General features: G+C 41.2%; 1 protein-coding gene across 17 annotated transcripts in view; it reads right to left on the bottom strand.

Annotated features, from left to right (window-relative positions):
- plecb (plectin b) overlaps window positions 1–22,027 on the bottom strand; it is a 130,323-nt gene that overhangs the window by 24,150 nt on the left and 84,146 nt on the right. For 9 of the 17 annotated variants that reach the window (XM_026183393.1, XM_026183397.1, XM_026183400.1 and 6 more), the window contains 12 exons: window positions 13,116–13,177; window positions 10,066–10,080; window positions 9,456–9,545; window positions 8,827–8,862; window positions 8,190–8,267; window positions 7,975–8,067; window positions 6,310–6,476; window positions 3,187–3,302; window positions 2,936–3,039; window positions 2,098–2,217; window positions 1,229–1,324; window positions 993–1,120 (listed from right to left, as the gene is read on the bottom strand). In XM_026183393.1, coding sequence (XP_026039178.1) covers window positions 993–1,120; window positions 1,229–1,324; window positions 2,098–2,217; window positions 2,936–3,039; window positions 3,187–3,302; window positions 6,310–6,476; window positions 7,975–8,067; window positions 8,190–8,267; window positions 8,827–8,862; window positions 9,456–9,545; window positions 10,066–10,080; window positions 13,116–13,177 — 1,105 coding nt within the window. Of the gene's footprint in view, window positions 1–992; window positions 1,121–1,228; window positions 1,325–2,097; window positions 2,218–2,935; window positions 3,040–3,186; window positions 3,303–6,309; window positions 6,477–7,974; window positions 8,068–8,189; window positions 8,268–8,826; window positions 8,863–9,455; window positions 9,546–10,065; window positions 10,081–13,115; window positions 13,178–15,489; window positions 16,235–22,027 lie in introns of those variants that run through there. The other 8 variants (XM_026183396.1, XM_026183391.1, XM_026183392.1 and 5 more) reach the window with 5 other exon arrangements.

Genomic DNA, 22,027 nt, shown 5'->3' on the forward strand with positions numbered 1-22,027 from the left:
CATATCGCATTTCTTCTCAACAGATTTCAATTCAAGCTATGAAAAAGTTGGCTCTTCTTGGCTCTCACACGCCCATTACTCTGCCACGTACGTGCCCAGAGGGGGACAAAAATGCCTTTCTTACAAAGAAGTCCGGTCAGTCCATTCAGTCATTCCACATCCCAGAGAACTCCATAAACAAGGCTGCGAGACTGCAACATGACGGGGCTGTCTTGTGACAAGAAGCCATCCCATTTTGTCCCAAGCGTGACACAACGCTGTTCTAAGTACACAAAAATGTACAATTTTCTCATACCTAATTATGTCTTTATGTGCGTCCAGTTATGGGGAACACAACCCTTTTATCTCATTATAGAGCAACCCACAAATGCAGAAAAATACTCTTAGAATGTTTTAGCTACCAGAAAAGAACAAATGTGCTAAACAATTTGGCTACTCGAGAGGGGGAAAATGAAGGCAATTATTTATTTAACCATTCAAATATTAATATATAATGAATAAAATGCAACTGGATATTATTTTGCCATTCCCCAATGAACATAACTGGCTAATTTAATAAAGCTAAAGACAGGCAACAGGCTCACTGCCTTTTGTCAATTATCATGAAATGCCTTTGATAAAACTGTGTCTTTGTGTTTTAAATGGATTTAGTTTACTAGCCTATGATCATCTGTTTATTCCAGTTGAAAATATGTCCCTTACTAGGATTTAATGTTAGCTTAGCTCTTTTCCCAAAGTTAACTATGAAGAGTTAAACTCTTTATTATTTTTAGAAAAACAAATGCGTCACATGTGTTTTATTTATAACTTGGTATATTTGTGCATTATTCCCAGTAAGGTTGACAATTATATCACCACCTTCTTATTAAATATGGCTCTCAAGGGATTTTTCTTTTGCAGTTTGTTGTTAGCACAGCAGTCCTTGCTAAAGAAAAACTGATGCAATTCAATCTTGATCACAATCATCATATGTCTTATAAATCTGTCCCAACCTCTCAAACTCGATCCTGAGGAGTCGTTCTCTCTCAAGAATGGCCACGTGGAGTCGACCCCACTCCTTCTCCACATCAATGGGATGGTAGCCTGGAGGGACTTTGACCTGACCAGCATGCACTGCACTCTGTATATGGAAGTAGAAAGCATTTAGTTGTGAAGCGTTGGTATAACAGTGCTGAAGGAACGGAACAGAATTCAACTTATTAAATTAAATGATTGTTGGTTAACTTGCCTCAAAGGACTGGTAGATGTGTTTGGAGTGGCTCTTATCAGTCTCTTTCACTGGCAGCTCTGTCTCTTTGAACTTCAGGAACTGGCGCCAAAGAAGCTTAAAGGGAAAAAAAGAAACACAAAGAAATTGTTTATTTTTAAATTAGATTTCCCTTTATTCATTCTAATAATTTTATAGACCTCAAATTATCTATAAAAGTTCCTGGTATTTTTTTTAAAATCAGAATTGTCAGATGGTAAAACCCTAATTATATGAGTATGAATACAATAAAGTAACACATCCTGTGACAGCTCTGTGACCAGCAGTGGGGTGAAACAGTATTCACACATTCCTGTGACCACAATAAACTCATTTAGCCTCGGAAATCTTTCTGCCCCAAAGTGTCTAAATGAATTTGATTGAGTATATTAAAAAGAACACCCTAGCCTGCTACTTTTAATACAAATATTCTACTAATACAGACGTTCAAAGAAATGTAGAAAAATACTAAAGTCACGCTATGCTTTTGTAAAGGGAGTGCTGACAGGGAGTGGTGATTCTCCCGAGGATTAACTTAAGCATTATCTGCCTTATGGCTGTCTTTTCTCAGCTCCAGCACTGCCCCACCTTCAGTACAACAATGCTTGTGAGTATAGTTGTCTCTATCTGCCTACAGCCAGACATTATGTAAGCATGTCCTTTGATCCAATAATGGATGGCTGCAAACGTATTCCCATTTTTGAGACAGGTGCTATGTTTTAATTGTTTCTTAAGAACATAATGAGAACTTATCGGTGTGTCTTTCGATATTGCTCAACTGCAAACATGCCTGTAACAAAATCCCTGGCCTAGAGACAAAATAAGCACATATCCTTAGCATATCGTCTCACCTCTATCTCCTCGTAGCTGGCAGGAAACTTCCTCTCTTCGAAGATCATGACATGGTGACGGATCCACTGGAGCAGAACAGTCACCAGCTCGTAGTACTCCTGCCAGCGCAGCTCCAGCTCCTGCAGCCAGCACAGCAGAAAAGATAGCTGCGAGTTTAACAACAAGAAACAGGAGGGCTCTTCTCCTGCATCTCCATTTTAGTTCACTCACACACAACCCTAAACTCAATTAGGTGGCAACAATCCAGGTCTTATGCGAGTAGACAAAGAAGCAGAGGCTAGAGGAGAGGTTGTTAAAGTGTGAACTGCTGAAGGAGGAAAGTGGGAGAAATAATAAGTGGGGCCAGACAGAAAGGAGCATGGTTTTTTTAGCGTTTTTTTGGATTTCATGTACGTGGGGTCATAGCCACGCCTGTGAGGACAGTAATGTGAAAAGAAAAAGTCCTCAGATGTATTCAATATTCACTATAACACAGCTCAACTTTAAACTCTGGACACTGAATCAAGTAAACGAGTTTGTGCGTGTGCGGAAGCTACATGTTTTTCTATAAACAGACAATGGGTGACAATAAATGTTCAAATCCTCACTGTCTTGGTAGCTGTAAACACCACAGGTTGTTCATTTCCTGTGATACTTACTTTCACAAGACTTCAATTTGTCTTTGAAGCTTTAACAGGATAAGAATAAAACTGACTACAAAAGCTAAGTTTAGGCACAGTCACAAGCTTCTTCAGTCCTGATTAAATCTGATAGAGCATTCCATCAGATCAAATTAAAGTGCGCGTTCATGTTGCGACGCTTTATTTTTTTATTTCACTGTCTCCATGTTTTCCTTACGTTGGTTCTCATGCCGTCGTGTACATCAGTGCGAGGCATGGCATCATACAGGGAGGACACGTAAGTGATGATGGATTTCTCATCTGGGTGTGGGACAGCAACATCTGAAAGGATATGGTAAATTTATGTGATGTGACATAGTCACCAGGAGTTTGTGAGTAACAGAATTACTTCAGCTGAAATCGGTCTTAAAAAAAAAAAAAAAAAAAGGTTGTCTGTGTCTGTTTGAACACATTTTTGAACACTTTTACCTTCAGGGTCCAGCAGGCGGGTCACACCCAAATCTTTCTCAGCCACACTGAAGGCTTGTTCTAGATTCTCCAGGTTGGTCTGTTGATACACTTTGCCCATGTTGATGAGTCTGGGACTACGGAACACAAAAATGCAACTGATTACCCACAAGGCCACAAGGCCCGCGAGTCCAATGTTCAGAATAACTCCCAATAACATTTGATTCTATATCCTAACGTGTAATAACATCAGACTTCTCAAAAGCACTGGTTTTGAGAAGTCCCCAGTGGGTAAGTAGGATGTTGTCTTCAAAAAAGCTGCATTTGAAAGGACTAGAAACGCTTCCAGCTTGGCGCACATATAAAATGACACCACCAATGCCTCAACTCAGAGGAAAATGATAGGAAGATAAATATCACACCTGAATGCATTTGCAGAATTAATGCAGTCTCTGCCAGCACGTTTCATAAACATGACCCCAATACAGCATATTAGCAGTAGAACCTCTTAGACCAGGGGTGTCAAACATAAAGCCCGGGGGCCATAATCGGCCTAGCAAAGACTCTAGTCTGGCCCACTGGACAGCTTTAGAAAATGTTAAGTGGGGCATGGATTCCACAGTAAACATATTAATGTGAATGAATGAAAACTTTATATTTGATAATAAAAGCACAGTCAGAGCAATGAACTACCAGAATATTTTCTGTAGTTTTACACATTTATCATGTAGTTTCACTGGTCCGGCCCACTTTGGACCAATGTGGGCTATGTGTGGTCCACGGTGTAAAATGAGTTTAGCGCCCCTGTCTTAGACCCTCTGCCTGTGGCTGAATGCTGTAGGAGAGCCCGCCTGTTCAGTTTCTGACAGAGCTGCATGAGCACCTGCCTTTTTGTCCTCAGGGTGTTTGACGCTTTCTGGCAGATGTCAGAGCATCTATAGGTGGAATGTAATTTACAGAGCAGCTAACATAATCAAAGCTGACACAAGTTAGGCTGGCAACCAGCCGCAGCTTCACTCCCACAAGAGGCAAAAGTTCAAATTTCCAGAGTACAGAGCAGGATGATTGAATGCCTCGCCTTATCTCCTTATCTATCATGCACGCAATCCCCATTACAAAATTTTCAATCGGCAGTTTTAAAGACATTTCCAAATCTACAAATTCGAACGTGCAAGCAAAAGAGAGTATATGCAGATACATACAAATCTCTCATCGTTAGAGTGGAATGGTCCCCATTGTATCTGTACACAGGAGAAGACACAGCATGACGGATTTCTCGAACAGAGTATTGTTTTATTGGCGTTGGTGGACTGCTCATGCTCTGACCCCCTCTTCCGTGAAAGCTTCGGGACCTCCATCCATGCCCCAATTCTTCGCTGCTTGAGCGGGCCCCTGAGCTATTAGAGCCCCGTCCTGAGTCCCAGGAAGATCCCTCTGATGGGATATCCTCACACAACATGACCACCCTGTTGTCCACATCGCTGACACTTTCTGACAAGTTCCTGATGAAGCCCAGGCTTCCCTTCTTCTTTTTAGACTTCTTCCTCACACTGAGCATTTTAACACCAACAAGAAGGTCCAAAAGCTGTATCGACTGTAGTTAACAGGTGCGTTAATTTGAGCAAATCTTTTTTAAGGCTTGCCCATTGCATGTAAATGCATCCTGGCATTGTCTCAGGTGTCCATCATCTTCAGAGGATCTGCTTAATCCTTTAGCTGTGATCCCTGCTCGAATTCTTTGCCCTGAAACCTAACTTCAGCTGCGTCTCTGCAAATCCACGCTGGAAACCATCACACATGTGCAGAAAACCTGGAAAATCTTGAATTCGCCGGATGAATGACAGTTCGACAGTAGATTACCCTGAGTTATGCCTCAGCACCAAGTAACGTTACACTTTTCATGTAGCAGACACAGAGTGCTACAGTTACGCCCACACACCACACCCCTGACCTGCATGAAAGGCAGCAATGAGCCAGCCTCAGCAGCCTCCTACAAAAAGAAAAAAAACAAACAGTGCAGGTACGAGCTGAAGTTCAAGAAAACTTGCCCCTGCAAGAGTCTTTTCTCTTTTCTTTTCTAATAATGGATCTAAAGAAATACACCTCTGTCTTATGAAATGTAGCTTTTGTCCCATTTGTACTCTGGAATTATGTATGAATACCGTCATTTTAGGACCAACAAAATACTTCACTTCATTTGCGGATATCCTGAGAAATGCACGCATGTTCAATTCCCAGGATAATAACACACAAAGCACCCACTAATTCTACTAAGAAGACCCACAACAGATTTGTGGGATGTAGCATATTTAGGCTTCAACAAAAAGAGCTTTGGATTTAGCTTTTCAAACTTAGGTTCCCAACAATTTAACAAGCCAGCTGCATTTAACGCAGGAATTACCATCTTATAACGCAGCCGAAGGAGGCACAGAGTTACTCGGGGCCAACACCTACCAGTGCTATTCTAAGCCTTAAGGCTTGGAATCTGCATGAAGGCTCTTTATTGAAGCAGCATGAGCATGTGCACAGTCAGGTGCGGAAAAGTATCTATAAGAGGCATTTTTAAAGGGAGATCGTGGCAAAAATAGTCCAACTGTATCACTGAGTTCAAACAAAGTAAATACGTTTGCAGCTATGCACAGTATGTTGAGGCTCTGTATGGAAGGAGCTATATGCTGTGACTTATTGTCTCTTAGTTAAAATAAATCAGCCATAGTAGCTTTTAACAGCCACTTGTGCTTATCATGTCTAAAAAAAATTCTTTCTGTCAATGCTGAGGCCGAGTTTAATTACAGTGCAGGCTTAAACTGGCACTATAAAGTGTAATTTGACATCTGAAAGCGTTCCAACATCACACTCCTGCTCCAGTGCACTCTATACTGAATAAAACTTATGGATGGATGGTTGTGTGTCATGACAAGACCGTGCAAAAAAGCTATGAGAAAGTGCTCCATTCTGGAGACAATGCTATTATGTCAGTCTTAAATATGTTAAGTCTTGTTATGTTGGCAGTGCAGGCTTGGAACAGGGTCGGTACAGGGACCTGCAGCGGGCTTTTCAGTTTGTTCTATGTAATACTAGCATATTTGTTGCCATTGGCGTTGGGCTTATTTTCCATAAAAAAAAAAAACTGTGCACACTCACTAGTGCTTGTGTATGACAGCATTGAAGAGTTTGCCATCCCTCCAGCTGGTGGTGAAGTTGTCACAGCGGATGCCCTGGTAGCCATCTGTCATCCTCTGAGACCAGAGCAGCAGCTTCTCCTTGGCCGTCATGTCTTCTGACTGGCCGTTGACCTGAATATCTGAGATCTGTAACAGTTTCATGCAAAAGAGCGTTAACACTTGTGGAAGACAGAGAGGATTTGTGGCTAACGCAAGGAATGTGGAAGCAATCCATCATTAGTGGAAACCCAAAAGATGCAGTTTAAAGTGGACCTATTATGCTTTTCTTAAATATAGCTGTTTTCGAGAGGCAGCCAATCAGAAGAAAGCTGGTTTGAAAGAAACTTTAGTGGAATTCAAGTTAAAAAATGGAACTGAAAATAGTCACAATAGGTCCAGTTTAAACAGAATTGCTCAACACCACCTTAATTGACACCTTAGTCATTTCACCTTTAATATATTTCATGGCTGAGAACAGAGTGTCTGTGTTTCACAGGAGGTAGTCGAGTTTTGCCTGACGGATTGCTGGAAAACACCACTGTGTCTGTGGCATCTGGATAACGTTTCATTTGGGGATTTTGATGGTAGGAAAGATGAGTCATAGCAGTCTTGGTTTTTCTCTTTTTTTCCAATTTAACTGAGGGTAAATGAAGTGTAAATGGGCGAGCTAAACTCAGATTCTTCTCTTCTAATAGCTCTGTTCTACAGATGCGATAACACTTTAAATATTCAATTCAGTAAAAAACAAAAATAAGAAAATAAAAAGTATAAAGCCATCATTACTTCATTACTAATACTCACCCCATTACTGTATCTCGAGACTGGCAATTAAATCTGCAATTAAAATCATCCTCCAAAGATTTCTTGGATCAAACCATCTTCTTTCCTTTGTGATCAAGTTAATTTAGGATAATCGGATCAGATTTGTGGGGAGTAGTTTTTCTCTTCCCTTTTTAGTCTGGAGCCTTTATGACTCATCAGCAGCCACAGCCCAGCTCTCTTATTTTGCCTCTATTGTATAAAAGTATAAAGACTCTGGGAACGCAGTGTGTATCTAGAGGGCACAATACTATCTTTACCAGAATGCCATAATCAAACCACGCCACTCTCACCTTTTTTTCCCTCTGCTTAGCTTCAGCTTTCTGCAATCAAAACCTCAACCATTTTTATATGACTGAGGGTGAGGCCGTGACTATTAGGCTATCACCCAGGGATTTCTGCCTGGCAGCTTTTGGCGTACACAGGAAAGGCAGAAAGAAAGGCCTGGAGAGTATGTGGTAGGGCGTGGAGGATGCCATCAAGCTGTGCACTCCAACCTGACACGCCCTCCCCCTGGGAGTCAGGGAGAGATTGACTCACACTAACACACCCTGACAGTGTTATATTTGTTTAAACGGTTCGTATTAGCTACTAAACTCTAAATACCTGACTAAAGTTTTTATGTTAAAATAATACTTCTATGAGGAATATGATTTAATGAGAGCAATTGATTAAAAAAAAAGTCCTTTATGAGAGGTTTTGAAGAGCAGAGTCCCCTCTGATTGGCTCCAAGGAGATGGGAAGCAGCAGCCGAGAGGTTCAAATCCCAGAGACAGAGGTAGACAGCAATAATATAATGAAACATAACACTGACAGAAGAGGAGACCTGGAAGTGGAGGATGATGGTCCATATTAACCCCAGGGTCAACTTAGGGTTCCCATCAGCTATGTCATCGTTTCTGATGTTAACCAGTTTGACCTAAGAAAGCAAAACACTCACGTTACTTGCAGGATTACAGCTGAAACTATCAGTCATCTTCTAACGATTGATATTCGCAGTCTGGTTTTTAAGGGTTTGATGTATCGTTATACATATCATACCTGCCGATGTCTGAGGAAGTCCAGTGCTATCTGTACATTCTGAAGTTTGTGGAATCGCATGCGGCCTTTCTCTCTAGGCTGAAGAGGTGAAAGAACAGATAAAGAAGTGTTTAGTTACATTGCAGACACTCGGTACTCAGTGCTACTGCCATTAGAAAGGACCAATAGCAACAAATAAAAAACAAAAAATGTATGATGTAAAAACCAAAATGAAAATGAAAAACATTTAATAGAGAGGTGAAATTGTTCTCCTTTCTCCGTCTTAGTCCTTTAGTTTACCAGAGAAACAAAAAAATAAACTTATGGGAAATTTGCATTAGCTAAGCCAAATTTAAGCCATCTGTCAGGAAGCAAATATATAATCATGTTGCGTGGCTTGTTTCTGGGCTTCTCAAACAGAAATCAAGGAGAAATTCTCAAACAAACAGAAATCAAACTAAATATTTTCTTGTATACGTTCACAGCAGCTACATGATGAAAGCAAGCCTGTCAGCACAAGAAACAAAAAAGTCCCAGCAACAGAACTCATCATGGCTTGAAGTTCGTGGATACCATGCGCAGCCAAAGAACCGGAAAAGTGCCGATAAATCATTAAAACAAAAACATAATGCCTACTGTAAGTTCCAAACCCACTCACCAACCGAACGCTCCTGGCCATGTCTCTCTCCCTCGGCTAGCCCCAGCAAGAGCAGTGCAAAGGAGAGGAGGCGAAGGCCAGACGGCAATGATCAGCACACACAGAGGAAGGTTAAAGGAAGGCAAACGGGAGAAGGAGGAGCAGAAAAGAAGAACCGTCGATCAGATAGGAGCACAGTTCACAAACACGCACACAGTCTAAAGTGGTAGCAATGTGTTATAGCTATGGATGCATTGTGAAAATGAGCAGAGCTGAAGCCGGTGGAGGGCAGCAGCAGCAGAAAAGCTTTGTGTACAATTTTGAACCCCAGGATATGAAATACATAAGCGTTACGCAAAACAAAGAGAGAAGTAGAAGAAAGTAATTAAAATATATCGAGTGAAATAGGAAGAAGAGGACGGTACACTGAAAAGGAAGTTAAGAGGTGTTTGCTTAGCGTAGTTCAGCTCAGGTTAAGCTCTTGACTGACAACTTGGCTGCTAATATTTTACATTTTGTTGCCACAGGGGTGGCATTCCAGGTCGACCTCATTAAAGTAATCCTTGTGTAGTTAGTCGGGATTAGGTTTGGGTTTGGATGCTGGAGGACTGCGAAAGAATAACTGACAAAAATCAAGAGACTGTACTCACCAGTGTTTCTCCAGAGAGGACCTCCAACAGCGAGATCAGGTTATGTCCATCTCGAAGGTCTTCATACAGGTCTGTCACATGACGCTGTGACTGTCACGGTGGGGAAAAAAAAAAGGAAAACACAGCAGAGAATATGTCAAAGGGATTCATGATGATACAACTTGGAATAACCTGTTCCACGTGAGATTTGCAAACTCAAATTGTGGTGCAGTTTGCTGAAAGCTGACGGCTTAAAACACCTGCAGAGTCACGTACTGTAAGTTCTCTACAGTGCTTTGAGCACAATTCTACACATGTCAAGAATGCATAGCCACGAGCAGCCAAGCCCGACTGCTGGCAGCTGGCAGCCTGACACATGATGAATAGGACTCTAAATAAAATAAGAGACCATCAAGGGTTAGAAAAAATGATTTAACCTTTTGGATTTCAGTTAACTGAATTCATTGTTTATGCAACAGATGCGCTGTGCTTTTGCAACCAGACAACAAAACAAGTGAGGGAAAGCAAAAAAGACAAGGGAAAGATGTGATGGTGCACAAACATGAGGGAGGGGAGACAGCCTCCATGCAGTGAGATACTGACCAGCTACATATTTACTGCCAGCACCTACCTCTACCCTCGAATGCTGGTGGTAGAGAAGAGAAGAGATGATATGAGTAATGGGGAAAAAGGAAAGGATAGAAACAAGAGAACGAGAAAAGCGTATGAACAGAAATTAAGTGATAGTTGGACTTTGGAGGATTTGATGGTGGACATGATGATAAACTGATGAAAAACAGAATAATTAAAGTACTCTCTTTTTTCGTAGTCTGCAGATATATTGGTCTACTGGGTGTGTTTTCCATGTGGGAAATGGGCCTCAGCCCTAAAATGGAATGAAGGCATATTTTCCCTTGCAAGTTGCAACAGTGACTGATTTATCTTGGCAAGAATTTCCGCACCTTCCTACCATCCATCTATCCATCTTATGATATGCTCCTCCCTGCCTGCAGAGAGAGATGATTAAGCGAAGTGCACCACAGAGCTAAATTTAGGGAAGGGAACCAACACTGCTGCCACTAGAGTTCACTGTTTGCACAATAAAAGCTCTTCTACTTTTTAGGATGGGCCATATTGTTAAAGTCTGCACCCTCTGAAACTGTCTGTCAGGGCTCTCTCCAATCAGATCAGTACCTGTTTACACAATTAAACGATGATGATCCGGTCTTTCTTTGTCAAGTAATGCTGTGATTTGTCCTCTACCTTGCTGAATCTAGCACAGCCATCTATCGCCACTCCTCGGTTACTTTGTCCTGCTGCTGAAAGTTTACTAGGCAAACTGCAGCCTCGGCAGTAAAAAGGAGCTGCTTTCAAGGACAAAGTCATTAGTGCACATGCCTTACACCGGTCCCTCCAGTGGTCTGTGAGCCACTGTCTGGAAGCAACATGCTTAACATGCCTCAGGTTTTATATCATCTTGTGGAGTTCCTCTCATTTTCTTTATCCTTTTTCCTGATAACCATCCTTACAGAGTAGCCTTGATGTGCAACAGTTCAAGGTTCTAGACCTCATCACAAGCAATTTGTAGGCATCTACTAGAAAACAGATGTTCATCCCATAGCTGGTTTGATGTTTCACTCTTGTCTTACGCAAGATGAAGAGATTTATTGAGCTAGGTGGGGTGGAGGGCATAACACTCAATGGCCCTTTACAGCTCTTCATGGTTGCACCCAACCTCCAGCCTATCCCACTCAACCATTAAGCCATTAAATCAGTTTAACAGCGGTTTAACCTCACTAGAGCAGATCAGCACATTCGCACACATACTTTAACGCTTTCCCTCCCAAACGTGTGCATTTGCTTCAGTGAGGTTCTTTACTATGGGCTGTACGTGGTGATAACGCTTCTTTTTTTGCTGCTAATAAACACAGACTCAAACTTTTCTATTAGAATACTGATATAATTCGAATATATACGGATTCATGTTGTCATCCTGAGAAAATAAGTGTTATCTAATGAGCACCTCTCCTTTAACTACACTCGCTTTCAAGTCATGGCAGAAAGTAGTCTGCAGAAAAAGCAACAGACTGAAACTGTACCTGGAAAGGGCACAAACAAATTCTTAAATTCATGTAGTGTTGCAGTATGCGGGTAACTGTAACAATAACTGGATGGGAGTACTTATGAAACTCCCCATGCATCAATGCATGCCTTTCAGTTTAAGGCGTGCACTGATGCCAGTACAGCCACCCCTACCGAGCAGTCTGTGCAGCACATGTGCTACCGTTGGCCTAACCCACCATGGGCTCTGAGCCCAGACCAGAATTTGCCTCTTCAGAGGGAGCTAAGTGAGTCCAGATGTCTGTGACTCACCCTCGAATATTCACAGTGGACACTTAAGAGAAACAAGAGGGAGGAACTGAACTAGGTTCTCATGCAGTGGTAAAAGAAACCGAGCTCTGCACATTTATGGAAAGGATAACACTTTCTTTGTGCTCATTTGTTTCCTCTTTCTTGTTCCATTAAAAAAAAAGAAAGAATGGGCCTTATGTCTGTGGAGTGGAGCACTTAATGGTTGTAAATGTAGTGCTGCCAATTGGAGTTTTCTGGAAGAAAAGTGGCACAAGCAGGAATATTTTTAGCACTCTGGGAGAGCGGTATTGTGTTACACGGGGCTAATTTGTCAACCTTAATATGGAGGTCTGAAATGAGGACTATAGTCCTTTTGACTTGACTCGCCTCCTGACCTGTTCACGTGAGCCTTCGGGCCATATTTTGCGAATAGAGAGTGAGACAGGTGAGATTTGAAGAGTGCTGATGGACGGCTTACACACTCTCTCAGCTGATGACAGATGAGACTTCTGGTAAGCCTTCCGATCGCGGTGCCGTGTTAGCACGAAACAAAAAACTGTCTAGCTAATGTATGTTTATGCAAGAAGGGAGGGGGTGAGGGTCGCGGTGGTGGTGTTGGTAATGGTTTCTGCAGAGATGTTAACAATGAACACACGCTGACACTCGTTCAGCTGCTGTAAGATTTTGCTGTTATGTGGTTCTTTGTTCACCTGAGTTTGTGATCTTTAAATTGGCACAAATCTTACAGACTGCTGGAGCTCTGTGTGGATTCGACAGGTTCCCCCTGTGCCTGACTGAGCTCTCTACAGGTACTCATTCTTCCAACCGCAGTACAAAAACACACATGTTGGCTTGGCTTGGTGCATAAGTCTGAATGTTCTTCTCTGTGCTAGCCTTATAACAGCTGCAATAGACTCCAGCAACCCTGAATTGTAAAAGCAGTTATATAAATGGATGAATGGAAGAATGCATGGAGTGACGTATGTAATGATCATACGTGGACATAATCCCAGAATACATGAGTTGCAACATTTATACAGCTTTATTCAACAGCCTCCTGTTGTTAAATGAGGGTCAGGGCAATCACTCACTATGCAAACATCTGCAGTTTGACACTGACAAAAGCTATGCTTGTTGCGACAGAAAACACCCGTACACGTGTTTGAACAAAAGGGAAATTTGTTGACACTCTTCTGTGACGTCCACACTTATGTTTCTCCGTCTTTGTACCTTAAGTCATGCTATGGATTGAGCGAGTGTGCGTACAAAAACTTGACCGTCAATGTTGCCTTAGTTACAACACAGAGAAAACCCAGAATAGGTCCTCACCTTTATCAAGTGCTTGTTCACCCACTTTGTGAAGGTCTTTTTCTGGACTCGGTCTCGTTCATCTGCAACACAGAAAGAGCACAGTTAAACATCGGACTCGTAAGACGAGGAAAAGCTAAAACTAATTTCAAAATGAGTAGCATCAGGTGTGCGATTAATGTGTTTCTTGAGTGTATTTCCAGCTGCATGCTAAGGAGGAAATCCCCAAGACTGACTGACAAGACTATTTTTTCCTCCTGTAGAATAAACACAACTCATCTCTGGGTGGAAAACGGCTCTTGTGCTCCTGTTCAAGCCTGCATCTGAGTCAGGGAACATTTGAGACCATTCACTGTCTGTAGATGCACTTCTGTTGTCTAGAACACAGGTTTGTAAGGTCATGTCTCACTCTATGACACCACTGGCAGCTGTGCTCTTAAGACGTAAACAAAAAGGAAAGGATCGAGGCTGCAGAAGTGAAATATTATTAAAGTGTGAAGATACTTGGGCGTGATAACCGTGCGACATAATAGCATAACTATTAGTCTGCAATTATCCGACAAGAAAGAACAAGGCCTAGGCATGGAATTCACCCTCTAACAAAACAAACCTTCATACTCCCTCTTATTCCTGTTCAGTTCAGGTTTAAATAAAAAAAATAAATAAAAAAAACATACACACCTACACAAACACAAAAAGGTGTGCCACTACAATCATTTATTATGGACGCAGTAGATAGATGAGTCTGTTTGCTTTCACGTTACCCCACGTGATCTAAAAGTTGTGGTTTACTCAACTGTTCAGACAGGTTCAGGAAGTGCACCACCCAACTTCACTGACCCACTCAGCAATTCCTTCAGATTATGCTAGAATGTCCCACAGACATACCACAAAATCTTATCAGTTTTAATGGGAGTGACCCATCCACCCATATATGTTGACACGCCCAGCAATGAAAAGCAAAGGGTAGTGATTCAGTGCTAACATAAAATAGATGCCCAGAGGCTACCTTTTTTTCCTCTTTAGAGGAAGTTGCCAGCAACTTCTGGACAACTCTGTTATGGAACTGAGTTGCCATGGAAACATCATACTGAGACCACCAGACCTTTAAGCCTGCGTATTTTTCATCTGTACCAGCATTGGAGATAGTTCCATAAACTATCTCCACGCTCATACTTCCTGTCAAAGATGCAAAATTCCACATAAATAGGAAGTGTTACGAGTTGCACCTTGACCTGTGATTGGCTGTGCCCTGTTTTACCTTTTATAATTAAATTACAACTCTTTTCATGTGCTTTTAGAAAGTAAAGGTGAAGGTGAAATTTTCACATGTCACCACACATAAACATGCTTGATTGAGGGGTGGAGTTTATGGTCCAGAAGAGCATATGACTATAATAGAAAACACTCTTTGGAAAAACTACATTTACTGAACTATAATTAACGGTACTTGAAGATGCTTTAACTACATTTCAGAAGAAAATATTTTATCTTCTTTTTATATTTGCAGGTAATAGCACTTTAAGATACATTTTAACACATAGTCAGTGTATACTAGCGTATACTCTGCAAAGGCTCAGTAAAACTGTAAACGGTAAAACAATAGTGTAAGAAACGCTTTTATTTTGATATGTCATTGAAAATAAATATAAAATGTAGTAAGATTTGGTATTAGTACGTGACTGAATTGATATTTTTACTTGAGTAAAAATTGGTAGGTTTACATGAGGACATGCGCAGGATGAAGCAAGGCTTTTACTGAGAAATGACTTTGTGGAAACTTTCAAAAATATCCATCTTCACAGGAATAAAGAACAATTTGAAGGAGAAACAGGAAAAAGAAATGTGATGCATGGAGTGACACATCGTTCATTTTGGCTGCAACCGAGGAGAAACAGTCTGTAGCTGGAGTGACTCACCCCCCCCCAACAAAAAACAACAAAAAAAAACACATCAAGCACGCCACACAGCAAAAGTTGTGAATGGGCTCTGCTGACCAATGTGAAATGAGGAAGCTGCTGATGGAAGGAAAGAGTGGACAGCACAGCCCAGCCTGACTAACTGCCACTGGATGTGGAATAATATGCAGCACATGATGCACGCCTGCCACTACAATAAAAGCAAACAATAAGCAGCAAAATAAAAAGATTATCATCTGGCATGCACGCAACGTTTAAAAAAAAAAAAAAAGTTTCACACAAAGCTTTTCAAGCTCTCGCAGACAAAACGTCTGCAACGGGAACTCTGCCCAGTTTGGGAAATTAACTACACATCTCACCCCTTCCTGGAAAAAAAAACACTTAATTTGTGCCCAGAGGCTCCTCACACATGTGGGAACAAACAGATCAAGACTTGCAATTCAGCTATTTTACACTAAGTGCCACCATACTGGTACCTTTCCTGCCGTCTGTGGCCTTCAGCATCCCTTGGTAGTAGCCGTCATCTGAAGGCACCCTCTCCCTGCCAAAGCTGTCAGAGGAGAAATTCCTGTACCTCTGCTGCTGAGAGGTCATTGTCGCCGTTTGTCAGGGCACAAAATAATATTCCTAAATGATAAAATATCCGTGGTGATCTTCCCCTTTGACAGGATCTTTTGCTTTTTACTTGTATCTATCCCTCCAGCGCTACAGTTGGTCCCAGAGTAGGCAGTCCTGTGGCCACAATCTCTTCTTTTTTTCTCTTCTTCTTCTTTTCCTCTCTTAACCTCCTCGCTCCCTCACTGGGTTCGGCTCTGCCCTTCTCTTTCCTCCCTATGTGGTTTTTTTTTCACTCCCTTTTTTCCTCTTTTTCTGCTGCTCACTCTGTTCCCGCGAATGGTGCCTGTGGGCTATGACGTCTGGGCCTGTCCTTATGTGTGATGTGCAACTGTGCATTAGCGGTGGCCCTAGTGTGTAGAGGACACTCTACACACTAGTAAGGTTTGTGGGTGGGGCTCTAAACACACGCCTACCTCTTGCAATGTGAGGCAGAAAAAGAAGAAGAAGTAGGAGAGGCGAGGTGTGGCAACCTGCATGTACTATTACTTATTCACCCAACTTGCGCAAGAAAAGACACACGCACATGCACACACACCAGCTGAGTAAGAGGACGCAATAAAGAGCCATAAAAACTGATGCTCATGACCTTTTATGCTTAAGAGTGAATTAAATGTCATTTAAATGACTAAAATGTCCAACAAGAGCCTAAAAAGTAAAAGAGAATTTTCTGAGTATTGTACACACATCTCCGGTTAATCATTATTTATGATTCATGCTGTCAGTCACTGTGATGTAAAAACAGTAGAGATGAGGGATGAAATAGTTTTGAGAAATGCTCTCATAAACCACGCCCTAAACATCTCAGATTTACTGAGAGATTATGACTCCATGTTTGAATGTGCCTGTGCGTGTAATTATTTTCTTTTTCACTACTGGTGACGGAAAAATACATGCTTTTGTTTATTTAAGTCTCCATGTAGAGCATGAAGTGCTGTCAAGTGTTGTATTTCACACTTCTAATCAAACAACACGTCTGTCTTTTCAATTCTATTTCAGGAATCAAAAAGGGTTTTTTTTGTGTGTGTGTGTGTGTGTGTGTGTGTGTGTGTGTGTGTGTGTGTGTGTTGGGGGGGGGGGGGGGGTACTTAGCCAAAGTAACCTCCTTTTCTCAGCTTCACTACACATTTCCTGCTGTATTTAAGGGAACAAAAGATGCATTAATTCCTGCTGTATAAACTAAATGATTTTGCCAGGCAACAAGAGGTTTTTTTGAACAGCAAATTTCATAAAGCGAGCGAAAACATCCCTCTTTTTTTAAGAAAAAAATAGAAAAAGAAGTCACAGGTAAAAATGAATTCTCTTTGACATTTTTTTACTCCAAGTTCCACTAATGTCACTCTGCTTTATCGCCCTGTGGCAATAACTGGAAAGCAATTATTAGAATACACCCTAATGATAGCGCCACAGAAGACGCAGTACAGTTAGCAAAACAACACAGTAATACTGTAGCGTTAGAAACTATGAGGTAAGACTGAAGCAGCAAAATGAGTGGGCCTATTAACATAAGCAATGTCATATTTACTTGATCATGTCTTACTTATTAAGAGGATGGTTTCATTATTGATTACTTTAAAAGTAACATACTATCAGTATGTAGTTTCACAGAGTTCCAGCTCTGTGTCTAAAGTTCCACAATTATCAGTTGATCAGAAAACTTTAGACCCTGCTTTCATAACAGTCCCCTATAGAGTTGCTGTACTATGTGCTGACAGCTAAGCTAGAGGCCAGGGTGTGTCTAAATCCTGCCCCCCTTCAGCCTAAGGTTGGTTATATATCCCATTTGCCCCACCATGGCTGACATCACTTTATCAGGCATCTGAAAGTACATATTTTTTCTTCAGTGTAGTCAGCATGGCCTGTGTGGACATGCAGGCACTTAATGTGTCAGTGTGAGTGTGCTTGTTTGGAGGTGTGTGTGTGCAAGCGATGCCTGACTCATTTGAGCCCTGCTAGCAAATTTGGAGACACACCTTTCTAGTTTCTACATTGTCTAGGCAAGCTGCAGAACTAAGGTGCGGTATGTGGGCAGGTAATTAAATCTGAAACAGGAAAGGAATCCTATCAAAGGCAGAACGTGCTGTGAAAATACTCAAAGGATATGATTTTGAAATGGATGGAAAAAGGTGTTTTTCATCTCCTAACACAAGTTAGAAAAGAAATTGATTTACAGTTGATCTGAGATGCAGAGGAAACGGTAGATGGTAACAGATATCAGTGACGATCTGGCGGGCAAAAGCATACAAGCACCTACTTGACCTGCATTTCTGTCAGTGCGCCCCAGGGTGGCTGTGGCTACAATGTAGCTTGCCATCACCAGTGTGTGAATGTGTGAGTGAATGGGTGGATGACTGGATATGTAAAGCACTTTGGGGTCCTTAGGGACTAGTAAAGCGCTATATAAATACAGGCCATTTTACCATTTACTCTCACTGGAAACACTATAGCAAAGGAGACCCAAAGGAAAATGGGCGAAAATGTGGAACATCTTAGTCCTTAGATCTTTCCTCTAAAAAGGAGGCATATCATTAACGTCTCAACATGCTTATTACACTGCTCCTTCATCTGGCTTCATCAAAAACCAGATGGAACACTTGGGTTTTTTATAAGAACGGAGAAAGTGTGGTGAAAATATAGAGAGTTGCTTTTTTTTTGATGACAAGTTTGATGATGGACTTGATAAGGGCAGTGGTCATAGTAGTCCCGGATGCAGTGTTGCTGTTAGCATGACTACTAGCAATATAGTACAGTATCTGCTATTCTCTGCCATTAAGATGAGGCTTAGGCTGTCTTTTGTATATACAAAAATCAGACACAAATAAGCTAAACTAAATTTGGGAACATGGTACATATCATGCCTGCATGGTCTGTCCACGACCTGCATGTTAGCATGCTAATGCAAATGCAAATGTTAAATTTTGATTAAAATGTATTTTTGTTATTGATTTTAATTAGAATTTTGTGCATTGTTTTATATTTTTCTGCTATGGTCTTTCTAACCATGTGTTAAAAAGTGCTTTACGAATTAAATTTAGCATTATTTATTATTGTGCATGCTGATATAGCAGAAAGCACCACTAGCATGGCTTTTGACCCTTACTCCTTTTACCACTAATATACTGTATCATCGTGGAAATGGTTTGGTATAATTATCATAAACACATGTGACAACCAATATAATGGGGTTAGGCAGTTCTGTGTGCTAGTGGTCCTGAAACGCTAACTTTGTGTCTTTTAATTAATGGTTGTGTCATTTTAGTTTTGCCCTGTTTGCTATCCTCTCTCTATGCCTGTTTTTCCTCCCCAATGGTACCAGGTTGTTACATAGCTGGAGTTTTGATTTATAATGTTGAAGGCTCCTTGTTTTACAATATAAGTGCCTTGATATATGAAAGTGAACTGAAATTAATAAAAAGAAATCTGTATTTTCACATATATAGATGTAGCCTCGCCAGATGGTGAATTCAAACCCAGGACCTTCTTGCTGTGAAAACTGAAACAGGACCATCACACTGGATTTATGTGCTTTTAGCTGATCCCTGTGACACCGCTAAGCCTTCCACCACTTAAAACTACAACAACCTTCATTTAAGCACTATGGAGCAACAAAGCAAAACAAATTAGAGGACAAAGGAATTCTAGGAATGTGTCATTATGGTCTTTTCTAAGTGCTGAAGCGCAGGGAAAAATAAGGGTTTAGACAGAGGGAGGACGCACAACACCTTTCTTTGCAGAGGATGAAAAAGCTGCGAAACAAGGTTTGCGCCAACAGTTCAGGTTACATGCCTCTCTATCTCTCTCTCCCATGTTTCTCATCGTTGTTTTTAACCCCATGGCTGAATCACAGCAAACGCTATCTCATATTTCTGATACGGTTCGGATACATACAAAAGTCATCAGTGGCATGACCATCCTTCAGAAGGTTCTGATTCACACAGATCACAAGCTGTATTATCCAAGCTGCATACTGAGTACATGACTCAAACATTTAGGCAAGCAGCACACCAAAGCAAACACACCTTAAACCTGTTTAATGTTACCTGGATGAACTCCTGTAAACATTCAGTTGAAATAAAAAGAAAAAAAAGACATAACACAAACTATCTGGCAATTTTAAAGTCATGGAAAACTTATGAGAGCACTAACTTTATGCTATCAAATCCAGTGGTTAAATTGGCCCCTAAGTGTGATAAATGCTGTATTTCTAATCCTGTTCTATTAAGTGAAAACTGAAAACTATGACCAGAGATATCTGTATATGTTTTTACATTTTTACACTTTACATCTTTATTCAGATATAAACAGATGTTATGCAGAAGTTAATGATTGGCAATGTAATTTTAAAAAGCTACATTACACAAGTAAGACCCATTCTAATCACAGTTAGTCATAGCTGTGCTGTGACACACCGTACAGTTATCACTGCCAGCCATCATCAGCCTGACAGCAGACTTTGGATGATGTTGTCAGAACCAGCTCTAGTGATGAAACTCCAAACCCAATTTAACTCAGACTCAACAGGCCTTCAGATTAGCCACGGCAGCTGAGGTTTAAAATAGCTCGGTCCTGAGCTTTGCAGGAGTCTGTGGAAAGCACCGCATCTGGGGTCATGTTACTTGTTAATGTGCAATTCTGGTGACTGAGATGTAACTTAGTTGACTGACTGGCACGCGGCGGCTAACGTTTAAAAGCAGCATGTGTCTCCCCCTGCAGGTCACAATGCAGTCATTTGGCTGACAATGTACACATTAACAAAAGTACCTGAAAATGTTTCAGATAAATCAGATAAATAAAAGTTAAATAACACAAGATAGTGTAAATGGAACTATTTAAATTCTTGGCAATCATATAAAAAATGTAACTGAGTGTAAATCAAAAAAACATTTGATGATTGTCAAGAAAATAAAAGATTTTTTTTAAGTACTAATCGGCTGAAATTATTTTTAGGAATTAAAAAAGAAAAACAGTCAGTATCACATGTGGTATTTCCATCTGCTAAATCACCCTCAACACTTTTTTGAAAATGTGGAGAGAAAAAAAAAGGGAACTTGAGAGACGCTTCTATGACAACATCCACAAATATACAGCACTGTGTTTCTCAGTGGTAACTATTACTGAGTCTCACTCATGGGTGTGTTTTTAGGCAGAGACAGAGGGGTTTCCCATAACTGACTATTTGACGAAAGGAAAACGCCACCCTCGCCTCACATGACACTTTGGTCCTCCACTGGCTGAAGGTAGTGAAATATTCTGACCACTAGATGGCACCAGAGTACAACCACACCCACCTGCTTTACACTACATTCAGTCATCCACCCATTCACACACTGGTGATGGCAAGCTACATTGTAGCCACAGCTGCCCTGGGGCACACTGACGGAGGTGAGGCTGCCGGACACTGGCGCCACCGGGCCCTCTGACCAACACCAGTAGGCAACGGGTGAAGTGTCTTGCCCAAGGACACAATGACCGAGACTGTCGGAGCCGGGGCTCGAACCGGCAACTGATTACAAGACGAACTGCCAACTCTTGAGCCACGATCGCCCATAGAGGGATGGACATGGTCAGCAACAATACTCAGCTAGGCTGTGGTGTTTAAATGATGCTAAAATTTGCTCTAACTGTGCCAAGGAAATACACCAGTACACCACCAGTATGATCCTGAGCTGCTGAAACAAGGCAGGATGGATCCAGGCTTTTGCATTGTTTCTGCCAAATTCTTACCCTAACATCCAAATGTGACATTAGAAATTGAGGCTCCGTTAGCTGAAGGAGAGGCAGCTGGTGTGGTCTTCTGCTGCTGTGGCCCATCTTCAGGGTTCGACATATTCTGTGTTCAGAAATCTTACTGCATATCATAACCTTGATAATGAGAGGTTATTTGAGTCACTGCTCCGTCCCTATTAGCTTGACGCAGTCTGGCCATTCTACTCTGGCATCAACATGGCATTTTTGGTCAGAGAACCACTGCTCACTGGATATTTTCTTTTTTTCAGCCTTCTCTCTGTAAATGCCACTAGATCAGCAGTTTCTAAAATACTCAGATACATTACAACTCAGAAGCATGCCACATTGAAATCACTTAAATCACCTTTATTCCACATTGACATACTCAGAACTTCAGAGGGTTGTTTTGACCATTTCTACATTTCAGTTTCTGGCATATGATGAGCCACATGTACCTGAGAAAGTTTCCAGTGAGTGCAATCCAGAGAAAAGAATGAAATAAATCAGAGGTGCCAGAGAAATCTCTGAAGTCCAGAAAACAATATTGCAGCCCTATTCAAAACAGACACTTTAAATTCGTGCAAACAAATTACTCCATGGATTCAGGAACACTTCAGAAAACTATCATCACTGAATAAAGTTCATAACTGAATCCACAAATTAAACTTAGAA

This window comes from Astatotilapia calliptera, chromosome 11 (genome assembly GCF_900246225.1).
Source record: "Astatotilapia calliptera chromosome 11, fAstCal1.2, whole genome shotgun sequence".
Lineage (NCBI taxonomy): Eukaryota > Metazoa > Chordata > Actinopteri > Cichliformes > Cichlidae > Astatotilapia > Astatotilapia calliptera.